This window comes from Copadichromis virginalis, linkage group LG23 (genome assembly GCF_057382275.1).
Source record: "Copadichromis virginalis isolate Kocher_CV1m ecotype Utaka linkage group LG23, C_Virginalis_male_GT1.1, whole genome shotgun sequence".
Lineage (NCBI taxonomy): Eukaryota > Metazoa > Chordata > Actinopteri > Cichliformes > Cichlidae > Copadichromis > Copadichromis virginalis.
The window spans coordinates 19,506,061-19,523,155 of record NC_140639.1 but is presented as its reverse complement, the minus strand read 5'-3'; the positions used below and the strand labels follow the sequence as shown (position 1 = coordinate 19,523,155).

The 17,095-nt window shown below is 44.5% G+C and overlaps 1 protein-coding gene across 1 annotated transcript in view; it reads right to left on the bottom strand.

Annotated features, from left to right (window-relative positions):
• Positions 1–877: 877 nt before the first annotated feature.
• The window catches only part of LOC146680701 (NACHT, LRR and PYD domains-containing protein 3-like), an 18,831-nt gene continuing 2,613 nt past the window's right edge, over positions 878–17,095 (bottom strand). Inside the window, exons 4-11 of the mRNA XM_085450039.1 lie at positions 15,548–15,800; positions 15,414–15,464; positions 11,851–13,615; positions 11,578–11,751; positions 8,532–8,705; positions 7,902–8,072; positions 1,755–1,801; positions 878–1,652 (exon numbers count right to left, since the gene is read on the bottom strand). Of these exons, the coding sequence (XP_085306165.1) occupies positions 1,111–1,652; positions 1,755–1,801; positions 7,902–8,072; positions 8,532–8,705; positions 11,578–11,751; positions 11,851–13,615; positions 15,414–15,464; positions 15,548–15,800 (3,177 nt within the window). The 3' untranslated portion in view covers positions 878–1,110. The remainder of the gene's footprint in view (positions 1,653–1,754; positions 1,802–7,901; positions 8,073–8,531; positions 8,706–11,577; positions 11,752–11,850; positions 13,616–15,413; positions 15,465–15,547; positions 15,801–17,095) is intronic.

The following is a 17,095-nucleotide window of genomic DNA, read 5'->3' as shown; positions in this document are numbered from 1 at the left end:
CTTGCACAATCGGTGGCTGACTAAATACTTTTTTGCCCCACTGTAAGTGGTCCGCAGGTGCGCATTTGCTGTCAAAATAAAAACGCACACAAGAGAAGAAGTTGCAATGCGTGTTTGCATACATAAGATTTTCTGGAGGAGGACAGACATTTGTTTAGAACTCTTAAAGATGTCGAAGAAGCAAACTCCTTTAAGCAATTACTTTGGTTTTCCTCCACCTCCAAACAAATGTCAGAAGGAGTCCAAACCACAAAAGAAGCACGTATTCTCGGAAAAGTGGTTGCAGGAGGTGAGCTGGCTTCAAACAAATGATGAACGCACAGAGATGTGGTGCGGAATGTGCCGTGAAAATCCAACTCTAGCGGACAAAAACAGTGCCTTTTATATAGACGCAAACGCGCGTTGCAACTTCTTACAATATTATACTTTAATGTATAATATTGTAAAGGAAACAAAACAGGAAAACATCAATCAAAAAAAAATTGCTCTCTTTTTTATTTGGGCTACTTAAATTTATTTTGGGCTACCAAAAACTGAAGAGTCCCTGCCTGAAGGGCTACCAGGGATTTTGAAATTTTGCGAGCCCTGAGATATATTTATTTATTTTTATTACTTTTTTGTTTCAGCAACATTAAATTTAAAAACTGTACTTTTGAGTTAAAATATATATTTATAATTTTAATAAATGACAAATTAAAAAGGCATGAACTTTTTTTTTGTTTCGAAAAAATATCGAACCGTGACACCAAAGTATCGAACCGAACCAAACCGTGAATTTTGTGTATCGTTGCACCCCTAATAAACATACATATATACACACACACATATATACATATATATATACACAAGGTGAACAGCAGTATTACAGATCCCTGCGGAGCTCTTGTACTGTACATCACCAGGTTAGACACAGTACCGCCAGGTCTCACATACTGTGTCAGGTAGTCCTTAACCCATGAGTGGTTGTTAATATTATGGTTATTGAGTTAATTAAATCATTGACCTGCAGATCACTTGACTGGATATTGCTCAACTTTAAGAGTTGTACAAGATCATCTAAGGAAACAACACACTTTCAAGTTGCATATTTTGTTACCAGATAAGATTCTTCTAAAGATCGCACAGAGTCACAGAGGAATGAATAAAACACCCTATTCCAGGATAAAGAGGTTCAGTGAATGTGGTTTTGAAGGTGTGGAGGTGGATCAGAGTGTCAGAGGAGACTCTGTAGAAGGACAGAGTGCCAGCAGGACAGTCCACAAACACTCCTACTCTGTTAGAGACAGAGGAGGACACAGTGGGAGACAAAAATGGGAGGAGAGCATGTCTGTTGTTGTGCCAGACAGAGAAACAATTATCAAAGCAGAAGAGACTCCAGGACTGATCATTCTCCCCAAACCTGCAATCAAGCTCGTCTCCTCTTCTTCTGATTCCTCTGTAACTCACAGCTAACTGAACATCTCCTTTCCATTCAAGCTCCCAGTAACAGCGACCTGTCAGGCTATTTCTACACAGCATTTGAGGACACCTGTCAAACCTCTCCGGATGGTCAGGATATGACTGATAGCCCTCATATACCACCTTCCTGCTGTTGTCAGTGAGCTTGAGTTTTCTGTTTGCCGTGTTTGAGTCCAGCGTGAGTTCACATGCATCTAATGGAGATATCAAAAACACAGCAAAGGTTATTCATCTGTTTGGAGTTCACTGAATATGTGCTTCTTTGCTTTTATGAATCACATTGGAAACAGGCTTACACTTCCTCAGGCCTGGTCTCAACCACTGAACTCCAGTAGGCTCCAACCTAAAAGAAGAAGGGGGGGGGGGGGGGGGGGGGTTATCTCAAGCAATTATTTAAAAAAAAAAAAAATCCCCTCTCGCCCCTGTGGGCAGTCTATCCTTCAAGCTTGGGTCCTCTACCCAAGCTCAGGAGCTGGAGCAGGTCAGCTGCTGATCGGCAGGTTGGTGATTCGATCCCTGGCTCCCCTAGTTTGCATGCCAAATATCCTTAGGCAAGATACTGGGATCTGCTGGTGAGCCACCGCACCTAGTGTGCCGATTACCACTGTTACATTCACCCTCCACATCTTCTCAAGCTCTTGTCTATGTGTATATATATGTATACATATGCATATGGTAAATGGTCTGTATTTGTATAGCGCTCTACTAGTCCCTAAGGACCCCAAAGCACTTTACACATTCAGTCATCCACCCTACATTGTAGCCACAGCCACCCTGGGGCACATTGACAGAGGCAAGGCTGCCAGACACTGGCGCCACCGGGCCCTCCGTCCACCACCACAAGGGTGAAGTGTTTTGCCCAAGGACACAACGACCGAGACTGTCCGAGCCGGGGCTCGAACCGGCAACCTTCCGATTACAAGGCGAACTCTCTTGTGCCACGATGTATTCGCCTTGTAATCGGAAGGTTGCCAGTTCAAGCCCCGGCTCGGACAGTATATATGTATACATATACACACACACACACACACGTGTATATACATATACACACACACACATACACACACACACACACACATATACATATTGTAGCGGGTCAGGGCTGTTCGGGGTTCTGTTTGTACAGTTATGTTTTGTTTATGTTGCTATAGTGACGGGTGACGCCCTCTCGCTGCGACGGTGTGTCCTTCCGCGGTCAGAGGGCGCCCTGTGTGTTGTTGTTGCCGCGCTGAGCGGTTAGCTAGCGGCAGTGTTCTTCTGCCAGTGTTAATAAATGGCTGTGCTCCCTGGCTAGCTCACGGGAAGCAAGACCAAACGATACCTCCGTCTCCTCCTTGTCTGAGCTCGCCACATTGGTGTCAGAAGTGGGATAGCTCACCCTCGCCGTAATGGAGAGAGACATTCAGAGGCTGGAGCAAGCCATCGAGGAGAACATTCCCCGCTTGGGAAACTGGCGATGGAAGAGAGAGGATGTGAGCGACCATGTAAGTCACCCGACGGGTCCCGATGGCGCGAGCGCACGGCGGCAGCAGCCCGTCGCGACAAATGCTAGGGCAATGCTTCATGGGCTACCTCTGTCGACCCACACGCCGAGCCCCCAACCGCGAGCAGTTATGCCTACCACGCCAGTTAAGGTACCGAAATACAACGGGCTAACCCCGCTAGAGCCCTACCTCTCACAAGTGCGGCTGGCCGCCAGACATAGTGGCTGGAGCGAAGAGGAGACTGCTACACACCTAGCGCTAGCATTAGAGGGAGACGCACTGCAGATACTCCTTGACCTAGCCCCGGCAGAGCAGCATGAGCTCCAGGCCCTCACCGCGGCACTTGAGAGGCGATTCGGGCAGCGGCACTCCACTGATCTGAGCAGAGAGCAGCTAACCAACCGGAGCCGTCGACTGGGGGAGAGCCTGGGCACCTTTGCAGCAGACGTGTTGCTGTATGCTCATCGTGGCTACCCGGAGTTTCCAGCAGCAGCCCGTGAGGAGCTTAGCCTGCATACTTTTCTGCGAGGACTTTTCCCAGAGCGACTACGCCAACACGTCCGCCTGGCCATGCCTCAGACCCTCCGTGAGGCGCTCCTTGAGGCTGAAAGGGCCGAGCCGGTGCTCACCTCGCGACCTAACCAGCAGGAAACGAGGAGGGAGCGGTGTAGCGAGGGGACCACCACTCCAGCTTCCTGCCTCCCTCCAAGGACGATGCACAGTGGTGGGCCGAGTTGGGCACCTCAAGGGACTCTACCTGAGCTGCTGTGTTGAGGGCCAGCCATGCCAGGCCCTGGTAGACACGGGGTCTACCATTTTCCTGATACGACCTGGCGTGCTCCCTGAAACATCCGGGCCACTGGTGAAGGGTTGGTTGCCCACAGACACCCAGCTGATGACAGTGACGGGGGAGAAAACTGTTATGCGGGGGAAGAAACCGTTGCGGATCCGAGTGAAGGATCTAGAGCTGGTGCACGACTTCTGGCTCACCGACATTCAAGACCAGTGCATCATTGGCCTGGATCTGCTGAGCCGCTGGGGGGCCTGCGTCGACACCACGAAGCTGGCGATCACTCTTGGCGCAGAGACTTTTGCTCTCCAGCGCAGCCAAAAGCAGGGAGCGGGGACCAGATGAGACAGACGTCAGGCAGCTGCCGCTCAGCAGATTTCGGATGCCGGTGGCTCCGGGTCATCTCCACTCGCCTCAGCCTCTCAGCCTGACAAACCTCCTTTGACCGAGATCCAGCATCGGGCAGGTCGACAGCATGGCAACGCTGATGCCCTCTCCAGACGGCCCTGCGTAGCCGTCGAGTGCCGCTACTGCCTGCGACAGGAGAAGCGAGCCCAGGAGGTGCTGGGGGTGGCTACTGCTCAGGCCACAGCCGGCGGCGGGGCGTGGCTCCCATTGACAACGCAGCAGCTGAAGCGGGAGCAGGAGGCCGACACAACGTTGGTTCAGGTGGGGGCCTGGCTGGAGGCGGCGCAACGCCCCGCCTGGACGGGGGTGTCAGGACAGGAGCCCGAGGTGAAGGCCTACTACTCCCAGCACAACAATCTGGAGACCCACGACGGCCTCCTGTACCAGAGATGGCGGGCCCCGGTCAGGGCAGAGATCTCCTGCAGCTGTAGGTGCCTCGATCGCTGCGGTCGCAGGTGCTTGAGCTGGTCCACGACTCGGTGGGGGCAGGACACTATGGGAACGCCAAAACTCTCCGCCGCCTCAGGGGACGGTTCTACTGGCCTGGCTGTCGACGGGATGTGGAACTTCATGTGCACTGCTGTGACACCTGCACGGCACAGAAGGGCCCCACTCAACGCTCCACTGCCCCCCTTCAGCAGTACCTGGTGGGGGCCCCAATGGAAAGAGTGGGAGTGGACGTCCTAGGGCCTTTCCCCGTCACGGAGTCAGGGAACCGGTATGTGTTGGTGGCTATGGACTATTTCACGAAGTGGCCAGAGGCCTACGCGGTGCCGGACCAGAGCGCAATGACGACGGCCGAGAAGCTGGTGGAGGAGATGTTCACCCGTTTTGGGGTCCCGGCTGAGCTCCACAGTGACCAGGGGCATAACTTCGAATCGAAGGTCTTCGGGCAGATCTGCCGGCAACTGGGGATGGAGAAGACAAGAACCACACCGCTCCACCCACAAAGCGATGGCTTGGTTGAGCGCTTCAACCGCATGCTGGCCACCCAGCTCGCCATTCTCACCAGCCGCCACCAGCGGGATTGGGACCGACATCTGCCCCTGGTCCTTTGGTCATATCGGACTGCGGTGCAGGAGTCCAGCCAGTGCACACCTGCCGCTCTGATGTTTGGACGGGAGCTCCAGATGCCTGTGGATCTGGTGTTCGGGTCCCCCCCCCCGAGCCGGAGATTGATGGTGGGCCAGAGATGGACTACTACAGGAGGCTGAGGGAGCGGCTGCAGGTGGTTCATGACTACACCCCCCAGGCCTAGGCCAGCGCCGGAGTACGACAGAAAAGAGCCTACGACACCAACTGCCGAGGGGGGTTTTCATGCCTGGCGACAAGGTTTGGGTGTACTGCCCGGTTCGCAAGAGAGGAGTGTCCCCCAAACTCTGCAGTCACTGGCAAGGTCGTGGAGCGGCTAACAGAAGTGTTGTGCCGTATCCGCATGCCGGGCATACATATACACACATACATACACACACACACACATATATATACACACATATACACATATATATACACACACACATATATACACACACACACACATATACACACACACACACACATATACACACACACACACATATATATATATACACACACACACACACACACATATACACACACACACACACACACACATACACACACACACACACACACACATACACACACACACACATATATATACACACACACACACACACACACATACACACACACACACATATATATACACACACACACACACACATATATACACACACACACATATATATACACACACACACACACACACACATATATATACACACACACACACACACACATATATATATATACACACACACACACACATACACACACACACACACACACACATATATATACACATATACACACATATATATACACATATACACACATATATATACACATATACACACATATATATACACATATACACACATATATATACACATATACACACATATATATACACATATACACACATATATATACACATATATATACACACATATACACACATATATATACACACATATACACATATATATACACACACACACACACAATATAACCATCCCTCCCAAACAGTGGTCACAAATCAGTCCAAATGTGTGGTAGTGGGCACATCTGCTCTATTGAGATAATCCATCCCACCTCACAGGTGTGCCACATCAGGATGCTGATCTGACATCATGAGTAGTGCACAGGTGTACCTCAGACTGCCCACAACAAAAGGCCACCCTGGAATGTGCAGTTTTGTCTCACAGCAAAATGCCACAGATGCCACAAGCAATGAGGGAGCGTGCAATTGGCATGCTGACAGCAGGAATGTCAACCAGATCTGTCGCCCGTGCATTGAATGTTCATTTCTCAACCATAAGCCGTCTCCACAGGCGTTTCAGAGAATATGGCAGCACATCCAACCGGCCTCACAACCGCAGACCTCGTGTAACCACACCAGCCCAGGACCTCCACATCCAGCAGGTTCACCTCCAAGATCGTCTGAGACCAGCCACCCAGACAGCTGCTGGAACAATTGGTTTGCACAACCAAACAATTTCTGCACAAACTGTCAGAAACCGTCTCAGGGACGCTCAACTGCATGCCCGTCGTCCTCATCGGGGTCTTGACCTGACTCCAGCTCGTCGCCGTAACAGACTTGTGTGTGCAAATGCTCACATTCGATGGCGTCTGGCACGTTGGAGAGGTGTGCGCTTCACGGATGAATCATGGTTCACATTGTTCAGGGCAGATGGCAGCTGAGAATGTCCCAGTTCTTGCATGGCCAGCATACTCACCGGACATGTCACCCATTGAGCATGTTCGGGATGTGCTTGACCGGCGTATACGACAGCGTGTACCAGTTCCCACGCATATCCAACAACCTCGCACAGCCATTGAAGTGGAGTGGACCAACATTCCACAGGCCACAATTGACAATCTGATAGACTCCATGCGACGATGTGTTGCACTGCATGAGGCAAATGGTGGTCACACCAGATACTGACCGGTTCTGGGTCCCCAGACCCCCAATAGCGCAAAAAACTGCACATTCCAGGGTGGCCTTTTGTTGTGGGCAGTCTGAGGTACACCTGTGCACTACTCATGATGTCAGATCAGCATCCTGATGTGGCACACCTGTGAGGTGGGATGGATTATCTCAATATAGCAGATGTGCCCACTACCACACATTTGGACTGATTTGTGACCACTGTTTGGGAGGGATGGTTATATTGTGTATCTGGAATGAATTTTAGGTCTCTACGTCCATCCCATGGGGAATGGGAGCAGTAACAAAGGTGTTGAGTTTATATTTTTGTTGAGTGTATATACATATACACATACACACACACACACACACACACACACACACACACACACACATATACACATATATACACACACACACACACACACACACACACACATATACACACACACACACACACACATATACACACACACACACACACACATATACACACACACACACACACACATATATACACATACACACACACACACACACACACACACACACATACATATATACATACATACAGTACATATACATATACACATATATACACATATACACATATATACATATAGGAATTTTATATACATGGTTCTTTGAAAATGAAGTCTTGTGAATGTGGTCTCTAATTATGAAATTATATATAACAAAAGACTAGTTCTTGTACTTGGTCTCAAGCTAGTAGTAGGGCTCTCCATACCTGAGCGTGTCCATTCTCCAGTGTGGATCATTCAGTCTAGCTGACAGCAGCTTCACTCCAGAGTCTCCTGGATGATTGTAGCTCAGATCCAGCTCTTTCAGATAAGAGTTGGAGCTCAGAGCTGAGGCCAGCGACACACAGCCTTCACTTGTAATCATACATCCTGACAGCCTGCAGACACAAAACACAGCAGAAAACAGAAGCTCATTGTATAGTAAAAAGAAAAATAACTTAGGAAGGGTTCGATTTTTTGTTTTAAAGTCAACCCACTATTGTATCCAGTGTTTGAATGAATACAGTCCAAATATAAAAAAAAGTTTCTATTGAGAAATAATTCCTAAAATACTGTCAAAGCTACTTTTAAACTCCCCTTGTTATTCAATTCAATTTTTATTTATATAGTGACAGATCACAACAAAAGTCACCTCAAGGCACTTTATATTGTACAGTAGATCGTACAATAATAGATACAGTAGAAAAGCCCAACAATCATATGACTCCCTATGAGCAAGTACTTTGGCGACAGTGGGAAGGAAAAACTCCATTTTAACAGGAAGAAACCTTCGGCAGAACCAGGCTCAGGGAGGGGCGGCCATCTACTTTATTTGTTACCAGTTATCACTTGTTGACCTGAGCATTTCCAGTTTGCACTGTGTCCTCTTCAGCGCAGCAGATAGCATCTTCACTCCTGAATCTTGCAGATCATTGTGGTTCAGGTCAAGCTCCCTCAGGCTACAAGTCTGTGAGATGAGAACTGAGGACAGAACGTCACAGCTTCTCTGTGAGAGTTTGCAGTCACAGAGCCTGGACAGAAAATAATAAACACGAAAAACATTTCATTTGAAATGTAAATAAAGTGCCTCTATCAACCAGCAAGAGTTAGAAACATAAGAAATTAGAAACAGATTGGTAACAGTTGCAGCTAAGTTAAATAATAAAATAAATCTTTCAGGGACCAGAGGGTGGGAATTTCCTAAGTGTGCAGCTGTGGGAAATGCATCGAAAACATTTGATTTCATCAGCTAAACATTTGCTATCCATAGTGTAAATCCTGCAAGTCACCACAAATTCCTCTGGGTGTAACATGCTATACAAATCTAGGCTGTATATAATAGAAATCATTAATAGAAAAATACTACAGGAGAATTCAGGGTGACCTTATCCAACCCTGACTTTATGAACAAGGAAGGTTTTTAAACCCAGTTGTTAAAGCAGAGAGAGAGTCCTCACAAATCCAAACTGGGAACTGGTTCCACAAATTCGACATATACACTCTCCAGCATTCTGGATCAATTGAAGGTGTTTCACTGAGCTTTTAATGTAATAAATGACAACACTCCACTCCAGAAGTATTAAATATATGAACTACTTTTTCAGCATCACTGTAAGCCAGGATGTTTTTAATTTTAGAAAGATTGTACAAATGTATGAAAGCAGTCCTACATTTTCCTAGCATTGTTCATAATTTCTTCAATCAGTGAAGACTAAGATGTCCTAGCTTTACAGAGGAGTTTTCTAATGACATACAGAGGAGCAAGCTTATTCCAGGCTAAATGAAGATCTTTCTGGTTTCTTTCATGCACAAGAGTCCTACAAATTGAGGATATAACATTATTAACAACTCCTCTGTCGAAGTTTAGGCCCTGGTGCTACATTTAATCTGTCTATCTGAAATTTAGCTCCCTCGTGTAATGTGCTGAGATGTGCAAAAAAGTCATACTAAAAAACCCAATAACAAATCAGCTACAGTGGGATGCAAAACTTTGGGCAACCTTTTTAATAGTCATTATTTTCCTGTATAAATCGTTGGTTGTTACAATAAAAAAAATGTCATTTAAATATATCATATAAGAGACACACACAGTGATATTTGAGAAATGAAATGAAGTTTATTGGATTTACAGACAGTGTGCAATAATTGTTTAAACAAAATCAGGCAGGTGAATAAATTTGGGCACCAGAAAAAAAGAAATGAAATTAATATTTAGTAGATCCTCCTTTTGCAGAAATTACAGCCTCTAAATGCTTCCGGTAGGTTCCAATGAGAGCCTGGATTGGGGTTGAAGGTATTTTGGACCATTCCTCGTTACAAAACATCTCTAATTCATTCAGGTTTGATGGCTTCCGAGCATGGACAGCTCTCTTTACCACAGATCTTCAGTAATATTCAGGTCTGGGGACTGAGATGGCCATTCCAGAACGTTGTACTTGTTCCTCTGCATGAATGCCTTAGTGGATTTTGAGCAGTGTTTCAGGTCATTGTCTTGTTGAAAGTTCCAGTCCCGGCGCAGCTTCAGCTTTGTCACTGATTCCTGGACATTGGTCTCCAGAATCTGCTAATACTGAGTGGAATCCATGTGTCCCTCAACTTTGACAAGATTCACAGTCCCTGCACTGCCCACACAGCCCCACAGCATGATGGAACCACCACCATATTTTACTGTAGGTAGCAGGTGTTTTTCTTGGAATGCTGTGTTCTTTTTCCTCCATGCATAACGCCTCTTGTTATGCCCAAATAACTCAATTTTAGTTTCATCAGTTCACAGCACCTTAATCCAGAATGAAGCTGGCTTGTCCAAATGTGCTTTAGCAAACCTCAAGCGGCTCTGTTTGTGCTGTGGGCGGAGCAAAGGCTTCCTCTGCATCACTCTTGCATACTGTTGGTTGACTCTGACTGTTCTCACCATTCGTCGCTTCTGTCTATCCAAGATTTTTCTTGGTCTGCCACTTCAAGCCTTAACTTGAACTGAGTCTGTGGTCTTCCATTTTCTCAATATGTTCCTAACTGTGGAAACAGCTTACATCTCTGAGACAGCTTTCTGTATCCTTCCCATAAACCATGATGGTGAACAATCTTTGTCTTCAGGTCATTTGAGAGTTGTTTTGAGACCCCATGTTGCTACTCTTCAGAGGAAATTAAAAGAGGAGGGAAACTTACAATTGACCCCCTTAAATACTCTGTCTCATTATTGGATTCAACATGTATGTAGGAGGTCAGGGGTCACTGAGCTTACCAAGCCAATTTGAGTTTCAATAATTAGTTCTAAAGGTTTTGGAATCAATAAAATGACAACAGTGCCCAAATTTATGCACCTGCCTGATTTTGTTTAAACAATTATTGCACACTTTCTGTAAATCCAATAAACTTCATTTCACTTCTCAAATATCACTGTGTGTGTCTCCTATATGATATATATAACTGACGTTTTTTATTGTAACAAACAACGATTTATACAGGAAAATAATGACTATTAACAAGGTTGCCCAAACTTTTGCATCCCACTGTATTTTGATTTTAAGGTGCAAGTCTGGCTGCATCTTTTGTGAGTTCAATCCAAAGATATTGGTGATGTAAAGTTGTGTTTTTGTGAAACAGCATTTTTCGGGCAAATAAAATATAAGTATAGTTCGATCTGCCCTAAACATCACATGCTTCATGAGAATCCAAGCATTGAGATATCTATGCTGCGATATTAGATCACACATAGTGTCATCTCAAGTAGATCGAATTTACATTAAAGGCTCCAACCAAGATGTACAAAAGTAACTACAGCTTGCCTGGACATACACAAGGGCCCTATCATCTGTGCTTGCAACCTTATTATTATCATCATTATTATTATTATTTAGTTTATCAAGTATTTAGAGTTCTCATGCCTTTTAACTCTGTTCTGACCTGAGTGAATCCAGTCTGCAGTATGAACTCTTCAATCCAGCAGACAGTATCTTCACACCAGAATCTTGCACATTGTTGTTACTCAGATCCAGCTTCCTCAGATGAGATGAGTCACAGTTTAAAACTGAGGACAGAGCTTCACAGCTTCTCAGTGAAAGGTTACAGCCACTTAGTCTACAGGGAAAATAATCAGTCAATCAATCAATCAAATAACAAAGCAATGATTAGCTCTTCTAGTAAGCTGAGTATCTCAATGAATATCTGTGTACTTACACAGCTTTCTTGGAGTCTTTGATGACTGGTAGCAGCCTCAGAAGAGCCCTTTCTGAAACCTCATATTTCTTCAGCTCAAACACATCCAGATCCTTTTCTGATGACAATAAGATGAAGACTACGGCTGACCACTCGTCAGGAGACAGTTCGTATGCGTAGAGACGCCCTAAACTCAGGATCAACTGGATTGTCTCTGCTAGAGAACAATCATTCAGTTCATTCAGACAATGAAAGAGATTGATAATTTTCTCTGTAGGCAGATTCTCACAGAGCTTGTTCTCAATGTACCGGACTGTCTGTTTACTTGCTTTTGAGATACTTTCTGAATCAGTCACAAGGCCTCTGAGTAGAATCTGATTGGTTACCAGTGAAAGACCCAGCAGAAAGCGGAGAAATAAGTCCAGGTGTCCGTTTGGACTCTGTAAGGCCTTGTCCACAGCACATTGGTAGAAGATTGTAGATGAGGTTTGTTTTTTTACCAGCAGATTGACTCCAGAGTTGATGAAGGTCAGATGGACATGAAGAGCAGCCAGAAACTCCTGAACACTCAGATGGATGAAGCAGTACACCCTGTCCTGGTACAGTCCTCTCTCCTCTTTAAAGATCTGTGTGAACACTCCTGAGTACACTGATGCTGCTGTGATATCGATGCCACACTCTGTCAGGTCTGATTCATAGAAGATCAGGTTTCCTTTCTGCAGATGATCAAAAGCCAGTTTCCCCAGAGACTCAATCATCTCCCTGCTCTCTGGACTCCAGTGTGGATCTGTCTCAACTCCTCCATCGTACTTGACCTTTTTCACTTTGGCCTGAACCACTAGGAAGTGGATGTACATCTCAGTCAGGGTCTTGGGCAGCTCTTCCTCATCTCTGGTTTTCAGCACATCCTCCAGAACTGTAGCAGTGATCCAGCAGAAGACTGGGATGTGGCACATGATGTGGAGGCTTCGTGATGTCTTGATGTGGGAGATGATCCTGCTGGCCTGCTCCTCATCTCTGAATCTCTTCTTAAAGTACTCCTCTTTCTGTTGGTCAGTGAACCCTCTGACCTCTGTCACCATACTAACACATTCAGGAGGGATTTGATTGGCTGCTGCAGGTCTTGTGGTTATCCAGAGGCGAGCAGAGGGAAACAGATGTCCCCTGATGAGGTTTGTCAGCAGCACATCCACTGAGGTCGACTCTGTAACATCAGTAAAGATCTCAGTGTTGTGGAAGTCCAAAGGAAGCCGACACTCATCAAGACCGTCTAAGATGAACACAACCTGGAAGTCTTCAAAGCTGCAGATTCCTGCTTTTTTGGTTTCAGTAAAGAAACAATGCACAAGTTCTACCAAGCTGAACTTTTTCTCCTTCAACACATTGAGTTCTTTGAAAGTGAATGGAAATGTGAATTCAATGTTCTGGTTGGTTTTGTCTTCAGCCCAGTCCAGAGTGAATTTTTGTGTTAAGACAGTTTTCCCAATGCCAGCCACTCCCTTTGTCAGCACTGTTCTGATTGGTTCATCTCTTCCAGTGGAGCCTTTGAAGATATCTTCTAATCTTATTGTTGTTTCTGATCTGTGCATTTTCTGGGATGCTGTTTCAATCTGTCTGACTTCATGTTCATCATTAACCTTTGTAGTCTTTTGTTCTGTAATGTAGAGCTCTGTGTAGATCTGATTAAGAAATGTTGGGTTTCCTGCTTTAGCGATCCCCTCAAACAAACACTGGAATTTCTTCTTTAGTTTGGACTTAATTTTGCAATGACACTGAACAAAAGCATCTTAAATACAGAAAGAAAAAAAAATGGAAAGATGTAAGAGTTAGTGAACAATGAAAACATTATCATGGATGTGTGTGATCAGTTCTACATTTACAGTGTAGGATATCAGTACAATATTACAAATTCTACCCATCTTCCTAAAACTTATCCAGATCCAGGCTGTCTGAGCCTTCTAGACCTCTCCCTTATCCTCCACTGTATCCTTAATCTTCTAGAGGTTACCAAAGGATTCTCAAGCCAGCTGAGAGAAAAATCTTCAGTGTGTCCTAAGTCTGCCCTTGGCTCTCTTCTAAGTTGAACTTTCTCAAGACCCCTCACTTAGAAGATGTCAGGAGACATTTTAGGCAGATATCTGAGACATCACTTAGTCATTATTAATAGATGGGACTGCTGCTCTGTTCAGGGCCTCTCCTTAATGGCTAGAGGTGGCAAAATTACTGAAATAATATTAGTAAACCAAAAAAAAAAAAAAAAAAAAAAAAGTACAGTCAGAGAATAGTGAGATTTGGCAGGTGAGGGTGACCCTATGATTGATATTATTATCATTTCTATTGAAAGCTCAAGTAGAATTTCTTTGTCTGCAGGTTTTGATCAGCTGACCTGCTGGTGCTGATCTGAAGTTTACTGCTCTTTGTGGATTTACACAACCGATAGAAACAAGCTAATACTTCACAAACTATCTTGGCAGTTTACTCTTTATACTTTCTTTACACTAGACTGTATTCAGTTGATATGAAGGTTGAATTCAGTGAATTTGTCAGGGTTCTGGGTTTTCTGACCTAGCATTTTGAGTTCCTGTGATTTATATCATTTTGTGTTGTGAATTATGTATCAAGTTCTCTTTGTTAGTCTATAGTTTATTTCTACAGGGTCTCTAGTTTCTTGTGGCCCCGGTTTAGTTCCCTGATGGTTTAATCATTTCCCTCTGTATAGTTGACCCCTGTGCCTTCCTCTGTGTGTTTAAGTTTATACTGTTATGAGAGTTCTTGTGCCTTGTGTCCACTCCTTACGTTCCATGTTTTCCTCATCCCGTCATGTCTGTGCTTCCTCTCGTGCCCCTCTCGTGCCCCTCTGTGCTCTCTCTCTCTCTCCTTCTCTCTCACTCACCCTCCAATCTGTCTCTGTGTCCTCCCAGTTTTGTCACGCGTGTAATTGCCCTCAGCTGTGTCTCCCAGCTGTTCCCTATTCTACTATGCCATGGTTATATCAATGGCTATACACTGCCTCTCTCTCACTTCTATTCCAAAACTAAATAGTGTGCGGCCACTGCTCACTTTAAAACACTGAATCACCCCCAAAACTCTAACCCACCCTGCTAGACATGGACAATGTGAAGGTTAAGGCAAAAGAAGCTTTTGAAGCAAAAGTGTGTCATAAAGTTATAAAAAAGGTGTTTGTGTGTGTGTTTTTTAACATAAACTGGAATTAAGGTAAAATAGAAGTTTGGTTCTCCCTAATTTATGTTGGGTTTCCATCATTAAACTCTAGTGGACAAAATCTGCTAGCATTGTTGCTAGTCAGTCACAGATCATCTACTTTGGAAGTCTGGGAAACTGAGAAATTGTTCAACTCATATAGCAGATTAACTAAAGATTTGTTTGACTGGAGTTGAAAACTGTTTGTGGTTAGATATGGGCAGACTCACCTTTTCACACAGAAGCAAGTTAGTGAATTGTGGAAAGGTGAGAAAGGTTTAGATTAAATCAGCTATTTCGTCTCCCCCCTTTTTTATTACATATATTACAGTTATATTATCAGTCTTTGCGTAGTATGATTTAGTACCATAATGAACACATACCTGTGGCATTAGCTGGTTGATCCTGCAGCAGAATTTGGGGAAATGGTTGTCCTGTTGAAAACCAATAATGGATTCATTTTCATTATTGTTTAAAACAACAGGTACAGCCTTTATATTTCCTCTAAATAGCAGACCTTCATTCCTTTTGATCTTCTTTAAAATCTTCTTTGTCACCGCTGCAGTCTTTGTATCGTACATCTGCACCATCAGGTCCACTGTGTCCAGTCTGTCTGCGTTCTCCAGTCGACTCTTTTTGATTGGCTTGAAGCCATCCCTTGACTCAGTAACATTTTGCAGACACCACTTGAAGTTTTTCAGCTCCTCAGTTCCCAAAGTCTCCAGAGTTTCCCACAGCCATTCCTTTAAAAGCCCGTCTGTCTTTTTTATCTGATAAAGTAAGAGAACGTTTTTGATAATTCGTACACTAAACAATGAACAAGAAAGAGTCGTTTTATAAAATCTCACCAACATCTGAGTTATTAACAGAAAAAAAACAAAACAAATAGACTGGTCAAACAACAGATAATATAGGCTTTTAAACCATAAAAATCAACATTTTTGTGCGACTAACATCAAATTTAACTTTGCTTTCCAATTTTGCATTAACCTGGGATTGTTTCATTTTAGACAGGCTTTCTTAAAAAAGGACAGTCTAATTGTTAGGTCAGTGTTCTGCTTAGAGGTCCGAGTGACCTGAGTTGACTCTTTGCTGCTTGGTCTTTGTCATCCTGCCTGTGACTTTGTTATCAGAGTGCAGTCTGTTGTTCCCTGAGGCTGACAAAACTACCCAATTTTCAAATTCAAATTCAAATTCAAATTTTATTTGTCACGTACACAGTCATACACAGTACGATATGTAGTGAAATGCTTGGACAACTGCTCGTGACCTAAAGAGAACAAAAAAGGAAAAGGCTATGAATAAGATAGGAAATAAATATGAAAAATTAAAAAGGGTAAATTTAACTAGGAAGGAATAAAATATAAATTAAGGTTAAAAATGAAATAACTGTACAACACAAATTAGAATGAAGGGTAAATTTAACTGGGAAGAATAAGATAAAGATAAATATATAAATTAAAGTTGAAAATAAAATAACTGTACAACAAAATACACAATACACAATATAGAACTATATAAGAATGTATGAAGAAATCTAAATATAAATAAATATATACACAATAACAGCAGCTGTACAAGTATTAACCGGAAATGAAGAATATAGTGACCAGTGTTGTGCAAAACCAAAGTCCAGAAAGTCCAGTGTGTGTGTAAGAACCATATGTGTGGGTCAGTACTGTGTGGTGGTGTGATTGAGAGACCGTATCGCCTGCGGGAAGAAGCTCCTCCTCAGTCTCTCTGTGTTGGTCTTCAGGGAGCGGAATCGCTTTCCTGACCTCAGCAGAGAGAACAGTCTGTTGTTGGGATGGCTGAGGTCCTTCACCATCTTCCTGGCCTTGGTCCAGCACCGCCTGCTGTAGATTGAGTGCAGGTCAGGGAGCTCGGAGCGGATGGTGCGCTCAGCTGACCGCACAACCCTCTGTAGAGCTCGTCTGTCCTGCATGGTGCTGTTCCCGAACCAGGTTAAGATGTTTCCCGCCAGGATGCTCTCTATGGTGCACGAGTAAAAGTTCCTGAGCACCTTGGAGGGCAGTTGGAAGTCTCTCAAGCGTCTGAGGTGGTA